The following is a 16,850-nucleotide window of genomic DNA, read 5'->3' on the forward strand; positions in this document are numbered from 1 at the left end:
GCTTTCTGAAACCAGGAAACTGCACCTCATGCTGGGAAGCTTTCCCTAAATATTTTTATGTGTGGGCGAGACAGATTTTTCTTTTCTCTTGGCTGAGTCGGTGCATTCTGAGTGGCAGAAAGTTGTGTCAAATGCACACTTGACATGCTCAGTGTGTAGAAGCAATGCTGAATGAAGCGCTTTTAACTCGGGGCCTGTTAACATTCCAGCTGCCACGTTATATCCACCTCTGAGGTTTGATCGATGGACGGGCTTTTCCAAGCACCGTGAGGTTCCTCCTCAGGTCTGACTGAGGGACAAAGCTGCTTCATGCTGTGATTGTGTTAAGGGTGATGAAAGTGCAAGTGTGCGAGAAAGAGAGAAAGCGAAGGGTCGAATGAAGTCATGCTTATCCATGTGCACCAAAGAACTCTCCTGATTTGTTCCTGGCACTTTTGCATTGCAGCGCTGAATGAACAACTGCAAACTGAGCAGGCAGCTGTGGTATTTCTTGTCCCCACACAAGCCACCTGCATCCATGCACAGCACTTGAGGTTGTGGTGAGATTGGCTATAAAACAGTGTCTAACCAGAGAAATGCTTTCCTCCTGTTTCACTCGGTTTTCCACTTAGATGCTCAACTACTGTTAAAAGTGCAAAAAGTCCTGCTGTTGATGGCGTATTTTACTTGACCTTAAACGTTTCTGTTTTAAACCCTGGGTTTATTACCACATATGACTGAACTCTCCTGGCTGTGTTCTCCTTAGAACATCCGTTCTAAAGTAGAACTGTCAGTGTGGGACCACCCAGAGGACCTCAGCCTTTCCTTCACTGCCACCTGTCAGGATGGAAACCCACTGCCAGGCCTCAGGAAGTGTGCTGACCTGAAGATAGGAGACACTGTGAGTTCTTCTCCACGCTTACCTCATGTTATAAATGTTTCATGTGTCCTGCTGGCCCAGAAAACGTCTGAGTGCTCGCTCACACGCTTTTATTCTCTTGGATTATGAAATTCAGTCTGTGATTTTAAGAGTTTAAAGAGAGAAGCGATTGCTTTTTCTCCATTGGATGCCTGTTTTTGAAGATTTCCCAATGTGTAGATGTTACTTGGGCAGAGCTGCACAGTTACAACAATAACGCAAATCATTCAGACATTTCAAGTCTTTTTATTTTTTCCATCTATGGGAACCAAAAAAACTGCAAAGCCCTTAGTCTTATTTTGAAGGTGAAGTTGCAGATAAGTGTTTCACCACTTGCTTGCTGTTGTGTCGGCCCTTCACAATTCAGCCAGGTCTTTAGATCAGTGTACATACTGAGTGGTGCTCTGAATATAGCGGATTGTCAAACAAATGAAGGTTTTGATTTAGATCTCTGAGCTGCTTTTGCTCTATCTGAATTTGTTTTTTGTTTGTTTGTTTGTTTGTTTGGTTTTTAAAGCATCTCTGCTGCTGTTGGGCGTAAACATCTAGAAGTTGCGGTCACATGATTGGGTGTACATATCATGGCACACCTAATCTATATCTTTCAGTCTAGGCACAGGCACAAACTCACGACTCACATCCTGTTTTCATTTTTGTTTTATTCTGGAAGTTCAGTCGGGAAGTGCCGATTACTATCTCAGCTGGGAAAGTGATGTTTACAGCACCAAAATTACTTGAAAGCAAATGACAAAAGTAGGGAGGAGGAGAGTTTAAACAGCGATGTTATTGACATTGATTGTGCATATCATATGGCAAATGAACTTTAACCTCCTAGGACCTGGCGTCAGCATATGTGGACATCACATTTTGGGTTGTCTAGACTACAATACAAAATTTTGCTCTACAAGGGCCTGATATCTCTTACGAGGACATTATACTGCCACTGTTCTATTGAAATTTTAAACAAATGTCCTCATATGTAGATATCAGACCCTTGTAGAGCAAAATCAGGTAAAAAGATAATTTTTACATTCATCTGGTCCCAGTCAGACCAAATAGCAAAGAGAAATTAAAAATGCATGCCATGAAAGAGTTCGGGTCTTGGGAGGTTAATATCGTCCACATGAAAAAACTGCAAGAATGTCCATATTTGTGCACAAACGTGATTCCTAATCTGTGGAGCTTGTAGCAAAAGGCAGGATAGATGGAAACCGTGTTTGAGAATGTAAGACATTGCACAAAAAATAATGATTTTCAAAGTATTTAAAGTTGCTGGTGTCAGAGTATTATAGAGAGAGACACATCAGTCAGTCCTGAACTGAAATCAATGGGAGAGTTCAGCAACGGCAAAGATGGAGGTTCAAGAGGGGAAAAAGCTTGCAAAACATATTTTAGGGTCAAAGTTAATAAACTTTATATTTCTTATTTTTTTTGTTTTGTTCAGTTTTGACTGGTATTTATCTGCATGGACAGGTAAATGGACTGATTCTTATACAGCACGCCACATTCACACAAGCACTATCTTCTATGCTTTTCTTTTCTTTTTTCAAAGTGCTTTCTAACTAACCCATTCACACACTGTCATACTCCAATGGATGCAAGGATATTTGGCATGCAGACTAGGTGGAGCCAGGGATTGAACCACCAGCCTTCCGATCAGTAGATGACCTGCTCTCGCTCCTGAGCTACAGCATGTAGTTAACTGTCCCGAGCCACTTAAAATGACTGAGTACTGTTATTTTTGTTGAAAGTAGGTCATAGCCCAATTTAAGATTTTCCAAAATAAAATCGACAAACCGCAAACAACTACATTAAAAATGCCATCTACGAAAGTATACTTCTTTTCAGCACACTTCAGCTTAATGTGACACAGTTCACAAAGTTAAACACAACCTAAAAAAAGTCCCTGACTGCTTCTGCCAGGGATCGAATTATGTGCAGCAACATGCAGCTCTGATGGAATGGAAAACATTCATTTTGGTTCATGTATTGGAAAAGGTCACTGCTGGCAAATTTGTTTGTTTGTTTGTTGAAGTATATCATTTCCAGTGTGTGGTATAGTATCTAGGAGGCTGTCTAGGATCGTGTGCATGTTTTGGTTCTTAATGGTTTTTGGTACTCAGCCTGAAACAAAATAGTGGATGTTATGTTAAGGTTTCAAGTGCCAGTATTGTATTTTTATGTTTTTTGTCAATTAAAAAATCGAATTCTTTTCAAAATAGAGGACCCAGTCACCCTAAAATCATCATATTTAATACTTGATGGGTCATACTTGCACTGAGTTCCTGCCTGAATGCGTTCAGCCAGAGGCAGCATCTGCACACTCTTTGCGTCCTACCTGGTAGTTCCTTCTCAGGTTCCACTGCAGACGTCTTAACACCTACGGCCTCTGCCTTTAGTTTAAACTTCAGCAGGTGCACTGCAGTTCAGTTAGTGATATCAGGTGATTGTTGACGGTTACTTGCTGAAATAATAATAAATCTGAGTACACAGCAATGCCAAGTTATGGCAAACGTATTCTATTCTGGCCAAAGTGATATTAATAATTCCTGTCAACACCTAAGCAAACAAGAAAACGCACAGTGGGACCCTCTTGGGGTGACTTCCTGTGAGTTGGAATTGAGACTGGATTCAGTTCACAGTGGATATAGCTGTGGGAAACACATTATGGTTCATCCCCATCTCTATCCTGTGTTCAGACCAACAGTAGTACTGAAACAAAAACCCAGCTCACCAGTCCCTTACTCAAACTGGACTTTCTGGATTTTCTTCCTACCTGCTAGTAGTACCTGCTGCAGCATGCCCTGTAGCAGGTACTAGACTGAAAAGTTTGTTAAGATTGAGAAGTTTTATTTTCAGTCTTAACTCATCTTAAAGTTAAGACTTTCAGCAATTTTAAGATTATTTAATATAAAAAGAAGATATTATATTGATAAATATACAAAGAATAGAGTGTAATTAAATCTTCCAACAAACTCATGCATACTCATAAATCAATGCCTTTGAGCACTGGTTTGTGGAAACTGCAAACAGTTTCCCTATATATTTATATTATTATATATATTTAAATACAGTGGCAGGGAAGGTTTTTATATAGAGCTTTTATACTCGAGCGCTCAGTGCCCTCAGACATGCTCATATATTCCCAACAATGTCATGATTACCTGCAGATTAAACATGCAACTGTTGGTTTCTGGACAGCTGACAAGAACCAGCTAAACAACAATAACAGCTGGTTATAAGTTTACATTAAGCTTGCTAATGTTAGGCTCAAGGGTCCTAAAAATCATACTTTCCCTCAGTTAAACAGTTTGATTACGTTCTCACGTCGCACAGGAGTTTATTCACCAAGTATCAGAGTACAATGTCAGATCCACTTCAAGCTGCTACCCTTCATCTCCTTTCACTGCAAAGGACAAAAGACATGAGCAGGCCTGGCTTGAAATTCCAGTAATTTATTGCTATATTTTTTGCATTTTTTTAGCTGGTGTATGTTTAACCTTTTATAGTCTATGAGAGGTTGTCTCTTATGTTAAGCACTTTGGTATACCGCTGGTTTTTAAATGTGCTCTATAAATAAAGATTGTTGTTGTTGTTGTTGAGCAGTCCTTCTGGGTTAGCTGAAACTTAGCTATCTGGTTATGCCAACCTCAATACTTCATTGTGTTAGTCCACAAACCAGTTTGTGACATTATAGTATTTACATCCATCTTTTATTCTGAGTTAACCAAGGTGAGTTTTTTTTGTATGTTTGGTGACAACATACAGAGTAATTTTAATGGACTTACACTTTAACATTTTGTGTTACTTATGTGTTTTTCACAGCCTTGCCTTTAGCAGTTGGGGGGTCTTTTCAGGTGACAGGTGGTTACAGTACATCTTAATTGTTTTGAGTTTTGCACTGGGCTCTTCGTGGCAGTCACTTTGTATTCTGTACAGGCCTCAATTGAGATCTGAATCTTTTGAAAATGTTAGCGAGGGGTAGTTTGATACATGCGTCACACAGCGAGACTTCAGCAGGGTAGAATGCTTCTCTGAAAACCCCCTGTGCTCTTCTCTTGGCCACTTTATTTTCCTGGGAAAGTTTTGGGATGGGAATGAGCAGTTTAGGGTCATTGTGTCAGGGAAAAAAAAAACTCAAAACAGTGAATGTAAGGGAGCTCTTGGGTGATGGGGCTTGCTCATGTCTTTTGTCCTTTGCAGTGAAAGGAGATGAAGGGTAGCAGCTTATTCTGCTTGGGGCTACGTTTCCCAGTCTTTACTGAGGGAATGGGCCATTGCAGTGCCCAGGTGTCAGTCACTGGGACCCTGTGAGTCTGTGACGGAGCTTGTCGTCGCATCTCAATGACTTTGCACAAAAGTAGGCATGAGGAGGCCTGTGAAACTGCACAGCATGAAAGAGCGAAGCTGGCAGCAGGAGAAATGCTAGCTGGAGTATAGTTAAAGGAGCATGGTTTTCACTGTTTCATTCACACAACTGCAGGACTGAAAGGGCTCATGCATATGAATGAAAGTCTGTGCTAACATACCACGGGTTCTTTAAAGATTTATTTCCAAATGAGGCAGAAGCATTTGAACCTGGTTATGTGTGGTTTTGTTTGACCATAACCACTGTTTTTATCCCACTTAACTGAATTCAGGCAGTCATAAGAATTCCATCATCAAAACAGAGCTATCCACAGCAACGCTGCTGTGTTTTTCTGCCAGGAAGAAATTCTTGGTGAAACTGTTGGATACAATTTTGTCACTTCCCCATTCTGACTCCCTGCATCTCTCCTTGAATTGGATTAAACGATCAACTACATAGTTTTCTCAGTGAGCTCGGTCTTTCTGCACCCATCTCTCCTAAAGTGCCCTACTACGACTTCCTCTCACATTTTTGCCCATTTCCATTTCAGCTTCATAGTTCTCCTAACAAGCCACATGACTGGGTGAACTGGCCTCCTCGCGACTCACATTTACAGTAAATTTAATTGTGTTCCTCATTAACTTGTTAATGTTAGAGTAGAGGGGCTTTTTGGGCAACATGTGACGTATTCTCTTCCTGTATGCTGGACTAATGTGACAAGCGTTCCTCTGGTGCATTCCCCAATGGTACTGCGTCATATCGTCTTTTTTATCAAGCATCATAAACAAGTGAAGGAACACACAGAACTGGCTATGTAGCTATCTGTAGCAGATGTCACTAATGTCATCCTTTTTCGTTCAACATCATGATACTACCAAAACTAACGTTTGCCAACTCTGGACAGAATCTAGTTTGCTGCCTCTAATATGAAGAGCTGTTTTCACTTGTTTCTTTCTACACTAATTATTTGCTCGCTAAAACGCAACATAATACTAAATAATAATAAAAAGTGTACATTTAAAAAACAAAACAAAACCAAAACTGTATGGTTATCACATACATTGGTTGCCTCTGTAAATGGTTTATGCCTTCATAACAACTCTATGAAGAGTCTGTTTTGTTTTTTCATCACATCCATTTGGAATTTGTTGATGTTTAAAGCTTTAGGCCTTGGGCAAGATGCTAACCCAAAGATTAGCTTGTAGCTTATTATACAGACGAGATGAGAAACTTTACATTGATTGCAAGTTTACATAGCCCTGGACTGCTTGATTTGTGGTTGCTAAAGATGGTTGTACCCCCCCCCAAGCCTCATCCCTTCACACCAAAACAACACCAACAACCACCACCATCATGTCTCAGTTTCTCTAGCACATATGCAACAGGATAGGTCTCAGGATGAGATGATCCAATTTATTGAGTCATGATACTAATATCATGATACAGATTTGTCCCTTTTGAGGAAGAGGAATCATTCTTTCGAGGCAACATCAAGCGTGACATCATCTCACTTGACCACAGTTTGCTCAAAGCTGCTGCAAGCAAACAGCACTTGCTGGTGTAGCATGCCTTGAATGCCTCCCTAAGTCTCCCAACCGCTTTGCTCCCCCCATGCCTGACAGAGCAAAGGATTGGTGCATTTCTCTTTGTGCGAGACATCAAATTTTCAGGTGCTTCTAGTTAGAGCTTTGAAGCAGAAAATGTTGCATCCCCTCTGGTCAGTTTTCATCTTAAAAACAAAATAGTTAAGAATTTCCAACCCTCTTCTCTCTTTGCCAGCTGCGTGCACTTCAGACTCACTAATCTCTTAGCCTATCAGTGTAAAAGTCAGCAGGGTGTGTTTATCAGATATGGATGTGAACACCTGCCAATTACTGTTGAACTCTGGCTGTTTAAGTCTGTGAAGGTTCTCAGTTATCCAGGTCATCGTAGTCAAAGGAGCTTGCAAAGAAAAGCGTCTGGACTTCTTTAAGTTACTTGAAGACGTAGGTTTATATCTGGGACTCTCCACCATTTGACCTTAGAACTGAAGAAGCTTCTCGGATGAGAGGTGAAACGTCTTCAAGTAACTTAAAGAAGTCCAGACTCTTTTCTTTGCAAGCTCCTCTGGCTGTTTAACTTCATAACTTTTGTTTTTATTTCTGCTCCACAGAACTCAAGGACAGAGCCAAACCACTGGAACACGTATCACTGTCCACTTTGTGCTTCTCTTTATGAGACTCTGTCATACACTTGTACAGTCTCTGGATCATTTAAGTCCAAAAAAACTCTTGTCAACAGGACAATTTTAATCGCAGAGAAAATTGAACTTTACACTGAGCCGACTGTCAGGAGAGTGCCAGAAAAACAGACTTATGTTTGATGATAAAGGCATGCCTGGGGTTTGGTTTCTCTTGTCATAACTTCCTTCCTCAGAGCAATCAAATGGGTGTAGATCTCCTGTCCCAGTTTCTCTGCAACTGAGCTATGTAAATTAGTCTCTGGAGTGAAACAAGCCCACTGATGTAAATGTGACACCACGGGGTCATGTGCTGGCTGGCTGGCAACTCACTGTGTTTGATGCAGGGTGGGATCAGGTCATTTGGGAGTAAGGAAACAAAAGCTGAGCAGAGATATCAGAGATAAATAAGGCCTCATGAGGCTGCTACTTTTTAAAAAAAGCACATTTGACCATTTGAACCTGACATGAACTTCCAGCGAGTGAACAGGAGGTCAGTTTGTCAGTATTGGTATCTTTCCTTTCTGAGAACATCACTCTGTTTTTTAAGGTCTCGTTCAACGTCAGTGTGGAGGCGAGGAGCTGTCCTCCCCGTGGGACTGACCGCAGATTCACAATCAAGCCGGTGGGCTTTAAAGACCGCCTGGAAGTGGCCGTGGATTACGAGTGTGACTGCGGCTGCAGCCGGAATGCACAAAACAATAGCGTCATCTGCAGCTCCATAGGTATAACTTTAACAATTCATATTTATTTACTACTTTTAAATCTTCATTTATAATCTTCATTTATGATCATGTAAGAGTTTTCATGTTTTTTTTGTTTTTTTTCCCGAACTTCCAAGAAGAATAACTGCTCATCTTTTCTTCCCCTTACTCCACTTGGAAATTTGACTGATAGTGTTGTTTACTGTAAACTAAAGTGTACAGGCCAACATATTCGTGCTGCAGGAAACTAAAGCTTGAAGGAACATGTGGGAATCAGTCCAAAATGACATGACCCCTTTTTACATTCAGTCCTGCCTTTTTTTTAGTTAGATTAAAAAACACGAAATGCAGAGAAACCACTGCTGCGCTGCTTTCTGAAACACTGTTAGGAGGTTAAAGCCATTCATCCAAATGGCTCTCAAACTTAATCTGGCATACATCTTACAGAACTGCCTGCTCCAACCCGTATAATCTGCAGAACAACACAAAAAATAGGTGAGAAGGTGAGAAATGTTCAACATTTCAATCACAAGCATGAGGCAAATAAAGTTTATTTGAATGTGCTAACTTCTGTCATTAGCCAATCAAACTGGGCTATGAAAATCCAGAGAATGAAGCAGTTTTTTGAAAAGCTTGTTATTAATTTTAAAAACAATTATTACGGTCCCCATTAGATGCAGCAATTCTTCCTGAAGTCTCAAATCTTTGCAACTGAAGGTGAGTTGAGGATTTTGGAGAACACAGTTACAGTGGCTAGCTTGGCCAAACCAGATTTGGCTAGCCTGGTTTATACACATCGTGAGTTGTCATTAGCATGTTTGGGAGTAACTGGTTATTGTTATGACAGTTACACCAGTAAAGATGGTCCCAGATGTCAGGCATGTCAGGTGTTAAAACACAGGGACCAATTGGTTGTTTCTGATATATTGTTTGCTTTATGCTAATGCCTGTAAGCTAACAAAGAACATCAATGGAAATCTAAGCGAACATTCAAATGTGACAAAATAATTCCTCAGTATAACTTAAAAGTAGACCCTTTAAGCTCATTTCCAGCTCCATATTTTTAGTAGCTTTGCATTCACTAATATAAGTAATACCTAAGATATCTTGTTCTGTTCATTCTTTTTCTGAAACAAGCTGTTTTAGCTTTTAAACTTTCCTTTAATTTTAACCTTTCTCTGATTAGCAGTAGCTCCTCGCACACAGTGCATTTCAACAGCAGGTCGGTGGCGCTTCTGCTCTCACAGCCAAAGCCGTGTGCCTGAGATGACCATGGGGTACACCATTAAAAACTTCTGCTCTCACTGACCTTATACAGAGCAAGAGTAGAAAAGAACTCGGAGTCTCAGTGTGTGGAGCCGTCTTAGCTTTTGGTTGTACATATGCTGACCTCATTATTTGAATCTGACTATGTTTAATATGAGCAGTCATGACTGTAACTGTGTGTGTGTGTGTAACAGAAATGAAGGAAAAGTGAAGTTAAAGAAACCTTTTCCTTGCAGGTACTTATAACTGTGGGACTTGCCAATGTGAGCCCGGCTACCTGGGTGCCCGCTGTGAATGCCAGGAGGGTGAGACAAGCAACATGTTTCTCAGCGCCTGCCGGGAATCCGAGGGCAAACAGATCTGCAGTGGACGAGGCGAGTGCAGCTGCAACCAGTGCCTGTGCTATGAATCGGAGTTCGGAAAGATCTACGGCAGCTTCTGCGAGTGCGACGACTTCTCCTGTGCTCGACACAAAGGCATCCTCTGCTCAGGTAGGAAGACCTCCGACATATTCCTTCGAGGATCGTGCTTGCAGGGTGATGTTAGGGTAATTCTTGTATGTGATTCTGTGGAGTTTCTGTACTTGTCATGAAGGAGTAGTTTGAGCTAAAGCTGGCGAGAGACCACACCTCAGAGGGCACTGAACAGGAACACATCAAGACTCTTTAGATCTGAGATGCTTGTTGTGGGTTGGGTAATCCACATTAACAATAGTGAGTCACGTCCCATGCCTGCTCTGGGTGTGTCTTGGTGATTTGACCTTGTCCTGACTGCATTGAAACCAACCCAGCTTTTCTGGGTAAACTCAAACAGTCACCTGCAGAGCTGCTCTCTTTACTCACCAAACTAGATCAAAGGAGCAGCTGCAAAAGTAATGGGTCTAATGTTCATCTCCTGTTTTCTTTGCCGTCTGCCTCTGGGGGCATGTCTGTTGAAAAGATTCAGTACATGTTTTCTGTTGGTGTGGAAAAAGGAAACCAATGCGTGCAACAAAACAGCAGTTCCTGTAGTAGCCACATAAAGGAAACCAAGTCAACTACCGTAGACTACTTTGTTAAAATGCCCAACTTGGGCCACCATTATTGACGTGAGTGAACCTGGACCTCTCATTGATTTCCAGTGTTGGTGCCTTTTGGAGCATTTTTAATGTAATTATCTGGGGTGACCACTTTGTGGTACAAACCATTCAAAAAGGGGGATATTGGTGATGTTACGATGGCCATGTGAATTTTCTATATCTACCTACCTAACAGTTAATGACTACAGCCTACTAACCAGCCTTGCTATCCTTAGCTGATAATTTGGTAACCATGCTTTTGTCCAGATATAGTTACTTTTGACCCCAGAAAAATTACTCTTGCTCCCATTTGGTGATCATCTCACCTGTAGCCATAATAGGAAGTTTTGAAACCTCTGTATACATCATTAAATAGAATAAGTTCCAGGCTTTTTCCAAGCCCTATTAAACTGTGTAGACAGAGATCACCCTCACTAACATCTGATGCTTATTCTGGCCGCAGGCCTGAAATATGACAGAAACATCTGAGTTTAGAAAAGAGGACCAGTGGTCCTCTGGTAGGTGTCCAAGGGGTAAAGAGTTAAATGTGGTATCCAGAAACCAATGCACTGTGACATCATTTAGTTGCAATCAAATCTTAGCTAAGTATTCAGACTATATAAGAAAGATCTCTTGTCCTCTCATTGACTGTCCCAGCTGTAATCTGATGCCCAGAGAGAACCAAGACTTGGTATGAAAATCCAGGTTTGGCTCAGGGTGTATCTGCCGTTGTGTTCCCAAAACACTCGGTCCAAGACTTTGAGTTCTGATGTGAGACCTCCTGGCTGAAGGAGACCCACTGGCTCATCCCCAAGCCAACGGCTGTTCCTGTGAAACCACAGAGAGCGCTTTGTGGCAGTGGGGCCGGCTTTGGCGCGATCCTGTTACACAATGCCTGCCTCTATTTGTCTACAGTCAGTAGAAACAGAAGTCTTTCGTTCAGTCAGTGGCGAGGCTGGACACGCTCAATACACAGATGCATAATGGCTGTTTGTTTGTACTGATCGTCCATAAGCAGTCATTAAATGTTAACAGTCCACTACCTTCTGTCCCTCTCCTCCTCTCTCCTGCCTTTCTCCCTGTGTTAAACTGTAATGAGGTCCTAATGATTCTAAACAGGACACCTCCTCCATGCTTTGCTCCTTGCACTCCTCTAAATGTGTCAGTTAATTATTGTGGACCTTGTGTAAGACACAAGAATTACAATAATAATAACAATGTTAATATAACACCATTAGGTGACCACTGGAATACTGCTAAGGGGTGCTTTGAGCCCCTCAGCTCTTGTTTCACTGAGATTCATCACAGAGAGTGAGCTGCTCAGTCTGACACCTGGGAAAATCAGGCTGATAGCTCATTTTTTCTGTGGATGCTCATATCAAAGTTTTTGACCATTTTGAATAATGAAGTCAGTTTATTTAAAAGTAATCTCTGTGAGTCTAAAGCTCAGGCTTCAGACTGCTTTAAATACTCAATTTCAGAACGTTTTGCCTCTGTGTGATGTCACTGACAAGTGGAAGGTCTTCAAGGTCTTCTTAGACACACAGCTCTGGTCGTGAGCACAGAAGACCCATCCACTTGCTGTACAAACTTTGTTTGTAAGGGACAGCCATTCAGAAGAAATCTGGCTCCAGTGAAGGGTGAAGGGAGCTGAAACGGTTTGTTTCGGAGAAGATTAGTTGAATGGCTTCAGTGAGACCCGGTACAAGATTAAAAAAATATTTATTTGGAACAGTTATTCCTGCAAGTGAGGCTGCAAGAAAATTTGCATATTAGATCCACATTTGAGAGAGCTGGAGCTATCAGCGAGTTAATCTGACATGTAGTTTGAAGAATGTGGTGATAGAGGTTTGATTTCAGTTGATATAACTTGCGATGTTTATTAGATTATTGCTGCTCTGCAGTGTGGAGGCTATAATCCCGACCGGTCTATCTTATAGTCAGCCTGTGTTCTTGGTTACCATCAGTATTTAACTTCAGTCAAAGGCAACCAGATTGTGTTTGTGGCGTCTTATTCACTATATTGCTGTAAAGTTTTTATCACTTATTATTGATTTTACAGTTGTGCTGTTGGGCTATGTCAGCATGTGAATGTTGGGATTGAAATATTGACCAGACAAGTGTGTTAATGTTGCTGTCATTGCAGCCATGCTGATGAAGCCACTAACATCACGTCAAGTGGCTTCGTCAGCAGGTTAAAGTGGCAGCTCTCTCTCACTCAGACATGCTCGACAGTGAAACGTCCCTGGGTAAGAGTCACACCCACAGAGCTGCTTCCACTTTAGTATTATGATGGCTGATTCTCCAGAGACCTGCAGTCAGCACTTCCGTGTTACTTTGTACTGTCAGTATGTTTCCTTGATCTTTATACAAAATAATCCAGTTCGTTAAAGAAGAAATGTGTCAAGCTGGATTACATCCTCTGCAAAAGCAAAACTGCAGTAGTGCTGGACATGTGTGAGATTTTGAGATGAGCCAAGTTTAAATCTGAACACGTTTACTCCAGGAAATGATAAAACATTGTTAACGATTTGTTTAGGAATGTAATAGGAAATATGGCCTGGTGACCCAGTGTCGACACAATCAATGGTAATCATGCTCTGGACTGTTTTTAACCACCATTTTTTTCCAGTGAAACAAAGTTTTCAGTTAATACCAGTGGTTTGGTCACTCTTGGAAAGCTGCTGCTAATCCTCTCACAGCTGAACGTGAGGACACAGAATCGGGCTGCACTGTACATCCAGCTGGAGTTCACACCTGCTGGGCAGACCGGCTGTTTGGTTGAGCTGTAATTGTGTGTTGTGTGGGCGTGTATGTGCTGTGGTGGCACGAGGCAGTCAAAACCACTGGAACAGTGACATCATTATACATCCTAGAGCGCCTGTGCTGCTCCGCCTCTGTTCCAAGGTAACAGGGATTCATGAAGACTTGGTCGTCCTCCTGCCCCTCTGACCCACATCTCCTCTGCCGACTCTGCAGCTGGTTCTAAATAATGATCTCAGCACTCAGCAGGCTGCAGGAGCCAGAAATAGCGTGGGTCTTTTTTCCAGACTTGGACAGGCCATCTTTTACCTCATAAATAAAAGCGTGCATACACACCATGTGTATTCACTCGGAGGACTGTGTCTCCTTATGGAGTAAACGGAAACATGTGTGTTTATTCACTCTCGTGCAGAGCATTACTGGAACTGTGCTTGAATATAGAAAACAGTTCTCTTCAGCCTTAATTGGTCTATTCGTTTTGTCACAGAGCCGTTTGGTTAAAAGCAAGAGATTGACTTTTCTTTGTGCTGCGCTGAAAACAGACCAGTTTGACACAATAGGACTGCAAGTGTGATTGATGTTGTCCCAGCTGCAGAAAATACATGTTGAAACGGCTCTAACAGTCCTGGAACACCTTGCTAAAATATGCACAGTGGCCAAAAATATTTGATACTAATTACATGTTGTTGTAATAAGAAAAGCCTTGTCCCAGGTCAGCTGTGTCAAAGATAAAATCCTCAGATCCTGTTATGATATATTTTTCCTCTGATCAGTGATGGATCAGAGTAGCTCATCAAAACCAGTAGCTTGTCTCAAACACCATCTGTGGAGCAGAAGCATGCAGCTGTGGCTCTAAAACGAACTATTGGACTTATCTTCTGTCAGCTACAGTTGTGATCAGAAGTTTGTGTACTCATCATGGGCGTGGATATCACGGTAATTTTGGTCTTTTAATGATTTCTTTGAACTGTTTTTTTGTACAGATTGTACAGCACACGTCGTTAATGCCTGACAAACACAAGAACTGGACGCACATTAATTTATTTTGGATTTTCTCTAATCATTTAGATCGACTGTAACGTGTTGGCCATCTGTCATCATTCATAAATTAGATGGCAGTTATTTGCAAAATTCCATCAATCTGTCTGAGAGTGATTACAGTCGGTCTGAGTCTGACAGCTATTGTTTTGAGAGCAGTAGCTTGCCATCAGATAACCTGAGCCATCACCCTGTGATCAAAGTGTTGTTGAGGGTGTTTCATGCTCAGCCTCTGGGCAACGACTTGCAGTCAGTCTCCAACTGCCAAAGAAAAGGGAAAAAATGAGCACAATCACTGGGAAAAGATGGACTTTTCCAATTTGCAGAGAGGTTGGTGCTTTTACTTTAATGTAACTGAGCTAATGGTGAAGTTGATGACCTGAGCTTTGTATTAGAAAATGTTCTGTTCTCTCTCACTCGCTCTGTTTGTGCACATGTTTCTGCTTAAATACAGAATAGAGAAAAGGAACACTAGAATTAAATATGCTAAATACTTAAAAACAAGTTTAGTGAGACTTTAACAACGCAACCAACATAATATAAATGTTATATGTAGTACATTGTATTCATTCATCATATTGTTTCTTCATAATGTAATGGATGATGAAGGCTTTTAAATAAGTTTTTTCATGGATAATTAACTTATATTTGTTACTAAAATGGAAAAACCGATACATTCAGTCATGTATTTAATTTCTGCCATATATTAGATATGTTTCTCCCTTTTTTATCTTTTATTTTGTAAGATTTTATTTAGAGTCCAATTCGTAATTCCTTTTGCATATTTTCAACATCATTTCAACAGCAGTGCATATGCCTTTTTATTGTGAAAGGCATAGAACGAACTGATTTCTGAATAGGCAGTGACAGTGGTATTAAAGGGACACAAGTGAATTGTGCTATTTCTTAAATTTCTTAAATTTGTAACATGTTGTGTTGCTAAATAGTTTAATCTGTTACTGTTATTTATACTGTAGCAACTGTAACCCACATAATTTCCTTAGAGATTAATAAAGTATGCTGATTCTAATTGAAACACTTTGTTTCAGACAAAAGATGAACTGAAGTTCTGCCACCAGATAAATCAGGATTATTTTGGACATGTAATCAGGGTTTTAGTCTGTAGCTATAGCAGAGTATAAGGATGCAAATGTGGACGTGGAAGAAAAAAAAAATAACAGTAGGATGACTAATATCTGTCCTGCAAAGACAGTTTAATTCAGTGGCTGTGTTTCTCATTAATGTTTTATGTGTCAGTACTTGAACATGCTGCAATTAGTGTGCCTGGTGTTCATTAAAGCTGGGCCAGCAGCCATACCACCAGTTAAAGGGTCACAAGCAACACCAGTCTCATGGCTACAAAGAAATGATTAAAAGTAATGCTACTGTACATATTTCTGACACTTTGATGTCAGTTTGAGTGTTAGCGGAATGCTAGTATCCATTCGACTATTGACTAGGAGCAACATTTTTATCATGCGCTGAATTTATGCCAACATTTGAGTTAATTCTCTGTGAACTGTTCTGTGTCTGACTGATCAAAGCTACATACCCTGCACCTGGGAACCTGCTCTCATTTCTCACACTCTGAGGTAAAACAAACACCGGACGACTCCTCCCTCTTCTTTGAGACTTGACTGAACTTGACCGCTGCAGACGAAGACCTCAGATTTCTGCTCTGAACTACTATAACACAGATGCACAGGATCACACACTCTGTGGCTGTAGCTGGAAGAACACAGCTACAGGATGGACTTATAGATTAAGTCCTTTAACCAAGTGTTGATATCCAAAATGATCTGTGTGCAATAACTAAAAGGTTATTAACTAAAAGGTAAAAAAAAAAAAGCTTTTATTGAAGTGCAGTTTTCAGATTTATATGCTCTTCACGTGTTAAATACTAGTCCAAAAAACCCCAGATAAAACCAGAGTAAAAGTCACTAGCAAAAATTTTCTTACGTATGACAGCACTGGATCTGTGTTATTTTTCATTTTGAGTGATCATGTGGGAAAATAACACACAAACACAGAGGAAGATTTTCCAGCTGTGTTTGGGGCTCACTCTGAAGTCTGGCAGGGGTAAAGCTAGCTCAGCCTCTTGGGTGGTTTGTCAGTTAGAGGTCACTGCTTCAGCCCCTGGGTTAATATCCTTAAGCTAAACAGCTGAGTGTGGGATGAATACAAGAAATCAGCTTGGTTGTTGCTGGGTGCATGCTGTGCCATCCACACAGTGCTGGGCAGAGGAGAAAATAACCACAGAGCAGCTTCTGAATTCAGATTTGTGTCCGGCAGATTCCAGTAACTGGAGCCTTCTGATGCTGATTAGAAGGTGATCTGTTGCTGATATGTATTCTCACACACGACAAATGAATGACAGGAGGACCTCCAGGGCTGGAGGCAGTGCTAGAGTATGCCAAGTGAAAGTAAATAAAAACAGAATGCAATGATTCTACAAAAAATACATTCACGAGTTGTGGAACAATTTCAAAATAATGTTCCTCAATATAAAAATACAACTCTGAATATCTCATCACCAACAGTACATGAGATATCAAGAT

The 16,850-nt window shown here is 41.0% G+C and overlaps 1 protein-coding gene across 1 annotated transcript in view; it reads left to right on the forward strand.

Moving 5' to 3' along the window:
• The window catches only part of itgb5 (integrin, beta 5), a 42,226-nt gene that overhangs the window by 7,696 nt on the left and 17,680 nt on the right, over positions 1-16,850 (forward strand). The window contains exons 9-11 of the mRNA XM_080902709.1: positions 746-880; positions 8,015-8,189; positions 9,671-9,925. Coding sequence (XP_080758835.1) covers positions 746-880; positions 8,015-8,189; positions 9,671-9,925 — 565 coding nt within the window. The remainder of the gene's footprint in view (positions 1-745; positions 881-8,014; positions 8,190-9,670; positions 9,926-16,850) is intronic.

The sequence above is a fragment of the Rhamphochromis sp. 'chilingali' genome, assembly GCF_963969265.1.
Source record: "Rhamphochromis sp. 'chilingali' genome assembly, chromosome: 14".
Taxonomy (NCBI): Eukaryota; Metazoa; Chordata; class Actinopteri; order Cichliformes; family Cichlidae; genus Rhamphochromis; species Rhamphochromis sp. 'chilingali'.